At 48.0% G+C, this 5,856-nt stretch overlaps 1 protein-coding gene across 1 annotated transcript; it reads right to left on the bottom strand.

Annotated features, from left to right (window-relative positions):
* Window positions 1-336: 336 nt before the first annotated feature.
* On the bottom strand, window positions 337-1,821 carry LOC142814332 (uncharacterized). Its single transcript, XM_075893012.1, has one exon. It carries the CDS (start codon window positions 1,708-1,710, stop codon window positions 337-339), a length of 1,374 nt encoding a protein of 457 aa, XP_075749127.1. The 5' UTR covers window positions 1,711-1,821.
* Window positions 1,822-5,856: the final 4,035 nt, after the last annotated feature.

A 5,856-nucleotide genomic window follows, 5' to 3' on the forward strand; every position in this document is an offset into this window, starting at 1 on the left:
GGCACACGACTTTAACCTTTGCCAATGTGCAAAACGCTGTCTCTGGCAACGCAAAAGAGCCAATGCGGTTGCTTCCACTAAGATTATTTGAGGCCGCTGCTTTCTTTTGCTTCTGTGAGCGCAGTCACGTCTTATTTTTTCGTATTTCGTGGGCTTTGTTTATTGACACTAAAATTGAGCACGCATTTAATGCGTTGTTGGAAGTAGCACACACAGCTGTCGTTTGGTATGGGACATATGCCTCATTGACATTTTGATAGTTAGACGAGTAATTTCTTAGTTAATCATATACTTATGACAGATTAGATAATGGTGTGACAGATTAGAAAGGGTGGCTTACAAGAACAGCTCGGCCCTTTCGTCTGTGATAGCGCCTAGCTCATCCTTAAACAGCATTTTGTATTTTTCGAGCAACGATTCTAGCCTTTCCTTCGTTCGCGAGGACAAGTCGAACACTGACCTTGAGACGTGGTTGAGGCCCCAAATCTGGTTCCAGTTTAGCCGTACTGTGCGCAGCCATTCACGCCCTAGCAGTGGTGGTCCTGCTTGATCGACGAGGTAGAGTGGTAGTTTCGCCGTCTGTTCCCCGTGCTGCACCTTGACGACCGCCACGCCGCAAGGTTGGACGAGTGCTCCGGTATAGGTGCGCAGGACGATGTCTGTTGGTCCGCATCTGGCTGAAGGGAACTGCTGCTTGAACTGCTTGTAAGGCATGATAGACACCGCGGCTCCCGTGTCAAGTTCCATTTCCACCAGTGCTCCATCTATTTTCAGTCCAACAAAAATAGGAGTGCGGCCGGACGCCACTTGTTCCGAAACGCCTATGGGTGGCACCTGCGTGACCACTTTCAGCGTTTTCACTCTCCGTTTCTGCTGATACCCGCCACAATATTGCCCGTTGCTGCGACAGGCCCTTTGAATATGCCCTTTCTTTCCACACTTATAGCACGTATTATTAACGTGAGGGCATACTGAATGAGTGTGGCTCGGAGAACCGCAGCGATAACAAGCCAGTCGCTGCTTACCGGAAATCGCTTGCGCCTCGTACAAATCAGCAGGGTCATAATTGCATTCTCCCTCCATTTTGTGCAGCTGTGTGGCCACTGACTCTACGACTCTAGTCTCGGCAACATTCTTCCGGGCTGCTTCCATGGCCAGGGCGCGCTCGACTGCTTTCGGGAACGTCAGTTTGTCGTCCTCGGTAAAGAGTACTCGCTGCACGTCCTCTCGCAGTAGTCCACAGACAAAACGATCCCGCAGCGCTTCGTCCAAATTTGCTCCAAACTGACAACTCTGGGACAACTTCCGAAGTTCAGCAACATATTCGGGCAGAGACTCGCCTTCGTGCTGTGCTCTGCGGTAAAACTTTGCTCGTTCCCCGATTATGGACGGCTTTGGGGCAAGATGTGCATCCAAGAGGCTCTTCAGTTGCTCGAAACTTTTTCCCGATGGTAGGTCCGGTGCAGCCAACGACTTCAGCAACCCATACGTACGCGGTCCGATGATGCTGAGGAATGCGTGTACCTTGTCGCTGTCGGGAACCTTGTTGACAATCAGAAAAGAGGTCAACCTCTCCTTGTATGCCGTCCAGTCGCTTGCAGTAACGTCGAATGACTCCATCTGGCCCAGCTGCCCTCTGCTCACCATCTGGCCCAGCTGCTCACCAGACCGCATTGTCGCTTCTTCACCACACTGCTCGCTACTCTTCATTTTTCATCCCATCCTCGTCGCCAGTGTTGAATCTCGTCCAGGGACTGACAAGGCCAAGGGTCCAACGGGCAAACAACAGCGTTTATTGCCGAAGCGTACGACGGGGGGTACATCACGGGAATGGGGGACATTGCATTGAGCGTTACCATTTAAGCACTAGTGGGCGCATGCGCACTAACGACAGTTCGGTTATCAGGTGTGCTATTGCGAACACCACAAATGGTAATAACGAAAAGTATAATAGCCACTACTTCAGTTTACTGGGAACAATATGCAGTAATTTTATTCGCGTAACGCGCTTCCTATTTTTTTAATCGTGTGTATAAGCCAGTGTGAAGCGAGGTTTGAAACTTTGCAAGTTTTCATACCACACTCTAGATTTGCTGTTTTAGTTTAAAAGTTTCATAGCAGAAACATCCGTTTTTAACCGAATCTGCAATGAACCAAGTCTGTATAGAAGGATTGACCGAGCGTTAATGTCATGGGCCGCGTCAGTTTCGAAGAGGGGAAGACTACGAACGCGCATGGTGATCGGCTACGGCCATCTTGGAGTGGGTCGAGCCATTCTTCAGGAACCAACCAACTTAGCGTGCCATGGTGAATTTGCAGAAAGTAGTATGATGACAAGGCTTAATGTGAAGGAGGAGAGATCGGCCTTTAAAGTGGGTTTCTAGCCTGCTACTTCTCATGGGTGTACGGGAAAAAGAAAGAAGTAGGCAAGATTAGCGCCATCGTAGCGCTCTCGCTCGATTTCTAATGCTATTCCAGGGTCATTTTAGGCGTAAGTGGAGAAAATGTGAGGTTCCACGGAAGATGGACAGTGGTTGATTACACGTAAACATCTGTCGAGTAAACCTCGGCCTGAAAATGTAGGATAGCACTAAGGCAGCATGCGATGCGTGGAGGGGCGTGTGATTTGATAACGACCGACTTGCTTCACTTGGGGTCTCGTAATGCATGGGAAATTATGAACGAAGGTAGTGCGAACAAGTATGTACGGGATAACTAGGTGAAATAAATTCCAGTTATCAACTGAAAGAACGCACTGCGGGTGGGAACGAAAGCGCGGGAATAACGCAGCGCATGTGCAAGGACGGTGGCTCCAAATGTCGATTCGGCACACGTACGAGTCTACGCGAGATTTAACTGTCCAAGCGTTTTCATTCATTTAGGTAAGTAAACCGTCAGATGGCGCCCGCACACGCTTCGTCGACTATATGCCAGTCTGAAGCACCAGATACATTTATTCATACTTTTTTTCTGTATAATACCACGCATTCGTCGAATAATGCCCGGTATTACGCTATCTTAGATGTAAAGAAAGATTAGAGGCGTTAGCCTCTTGTTAATCACTACTTATGCTTCGTTCGTGCTCTATTACTATGCGCCGTAAAATCGCCCTCACCAACACTGCAATCAGCGCTTGGTCATGTATGACGGAATGTGCTTTTGGACAACGAAGTAAAGAGTACGAAATCAGTATTTGCCTAATAGAAACTGCGTTGTCCGATTTATAGCTTCACGCTATCATATTTCATAGGTAAATATACCTCTCTGTACATCTTCTACGTCGCATGCAGTGCAAATAATCCACGGTGCACGTGGGAATGCTGGTAGTCAAAATCAATTCAATGAACCCCGCTAGTAATCATTTTGCGCTATTTTCTCATTAAAAACTCCCAAATTTACTAATCATTAGCTCGAACGATCTGCCGTTTATTCGATACTTAATAAATACAGCGCGATTTGCACGGTCGCCCATGTATCATGTGATGCGTGCGTCATCAAAACATGCTGCCTATCACCGGGACCAGCCAGCGCTCATCTGTCCGGATAGAAATTCCACCATTTCATCGCGCTGAGCGTCACTGCTCGCGATATGCTCCCAGGTTTCCTATGTCGGCCCAGAACGACAGCTACAAGCGAGCAGCTGACAATGTTTCGTCGATTTTCGCGAACTTCAATACGTCGACAGTCATTTCAAGGAAACAAGCCTGCGATTCGTGGAGCCATGTCTTGGGAAAGAACTTGCCGTTGAGCCTTTCGACTTCGTGAAAATATTGAGCGCCCAAATCGAAGAGCATCCAGTACAAGGGTCTTTTAAAGGTATGTGTTCTTTATCACTACGTTGGTAATCGTTACGCAAGAAGGCTTCTTTCAGCCTATATTCATCAACTCACGGCAAATATGCGGCATAATCTAGCTGCACACGAAACGTTTTCTGCAGAAGATTCTGCGAATACGATTCGGTGTACGTTGTGTTTATAAGCGTATCCGAGCCTTTGCAATGCACATGTAGGCTCATCTCAGCTTCCTTCAGGCTTAACATCACTAGTGCGATTTCGCCTTAGTTTCTTAATGCGCTGACCTGCCATGTGGCAGGTTGCGACCATACTCGTCCCTAACGTTGTCCTTCAACAAATAAACTTTTTAGCATTGGTACACTTTAACGGCTGTGCAGACGCACCGGACTTTTTTTTTGTCAGAATAATAGCAACATTAAATCAGAGTGCGCTATGAACGTGGTGAACACAAACTGTGTGATAAGGCGGCTAATCGAGAGAACAAGTGAGGAAAAACTGCGTGTTCGTTTTGCAAGACCAAGATCAGTTCAAACGATGAACGTATGCCTATAGTCCTGTCGTACAGAGGTGAATACGCTTGTCTGGAACACCGGGGCGTGGGGCTCTGCACTGCACGGGCAACATCTGCAACTAACGCGTAGTTTGAGGTTGGCCACAACTGAGCAAGGAAAGGATTGCAATGCCATTACAAGCCTTGCATTTTCTCTTTTGTCTATAGTCCCGGCTACATAAACTGTTCTGGCCGTCAGAAGCACTGTCTGCGGTAGCGCCTAAAAAACACTAAAGAAAAAAAAAAGAAAGCGCGGAGAGTCGCCCGGCTGCGCGTCCAACGCAAGATATGCGACAAAATTATAGAGTTTTAAATATACCGTACGCAAAGCTTGCGGGCATAGCGTTAGCGTTCGTAGATTCAACAAGAAGTCAGCGTACCACGCATGTGCAACGCAATCGCAAAGATTTGCTTTCCGCTGTTCTAAAACTCTCTATTATTCTCGGCGTTGCCATACTTCCGGCAACCCACCGCAAGTATATCGCGTGTAAACCTTTTTAGGGCAAGATCCCTAGATGGTTCACCAAACACGAAAATCAACCGGCATCCCACGTCCGCATCTCCCGTCGGCGCCAACACGAGTGATGCAAAAAAAAAAATCACGTGATGACGTCAATTGGCATCACAGATTGCGGAAATTTGTCACGTTATAAAGACGATAGTTATAGCGCGAGAACAGAACGACGACAAAGAGACAATGACACGAAGGACACATGAGGTCCTTCTTGTCTCTGTGTCATCGTTCTGTTCTCGCGTTATAGCTATTGTCATGTCATACCAACTAGCCCAAGCTGCCACACTTCTAAGTTATCAAGACGTCGCATGAGCACGTCATTGCGCGAATACTTGGTCAACCGTGGGCAGATCACGGAGGCAGTGACAAACTATGCGCAGTGTACGGTCTCCGAGGCAATGGAAAACCATGCTAGGTAGAGAAGGATTTCGGAGGTTGGTGGATAAGGAACGATATGTCGACTAAGAATAAACATTTACACCACCGCCCACCAAAGGAAATCATGAGTATCCTGCGAAGCAGCGCATGGATCGACTTAAAGTTAACTTCATCACGGGCACCTAGCCGATGTTAACGCGTCTTCGCAAGTGGAGCCCACCGAGAATTCACTGTAGTTTTTGTTGCTGTTACTCGTCCCTAACTGTTGTTGCAGAACGCTACGCGGATTCATCGCCACACCATGCCGCAGCACGGTGGTTCATCGCGCGTCTGCAGGGTCTCGTTTCCCACGCTATCACGTGTTTGCTAAGATAGTGTAGGGCGAAGTTTTAGGGGCTTTAGGAGAAGCCACAAAGTCTTGCCTAGCCCTTCCCACAGGCCGGAAGACGATAACACGTGATCACCTTCTGGCAGTGCTTGGGCCAGCTGTTGCACATGCGCTGTAAGGGCGTTTCCGCCACACACCTGATTGAACCCCGCTCATTTCTTCCTTCATGTTCCGCCCTTAGATGCTTCGCATATAAAATACAATGCCTTTCCCCTTCCAGTTATCTTAGGTG

The sequence above is a fragment of the Rhipicephalus microplus genome, chromosome 4 (assembly GCF_043290135.1).
Source record: "Rhipicephalus microplus isolate Deutch F79 chromosome 4, USDA_Rmic, whole genome shotgun sequence".
In the NCBI taxonomy this organism is placed as follows: domain Eukaryota; kingdom Metazoa; phylum Arthropoda; class Arachnida; order Ixodida; family Ixodidae; genus Rhipicephalus; species Rhipicephalus microplus.

Excerpts from the sequence above, each read along its gene's own strand:
- LOC142814332 (XM_075893012.1), bottom strand. The coding sequence starts at position 1,710 with ATGAAGAGTAGCGAGCAGTGTGGTGAAGAAGCGACAATGCGGTCTGGT.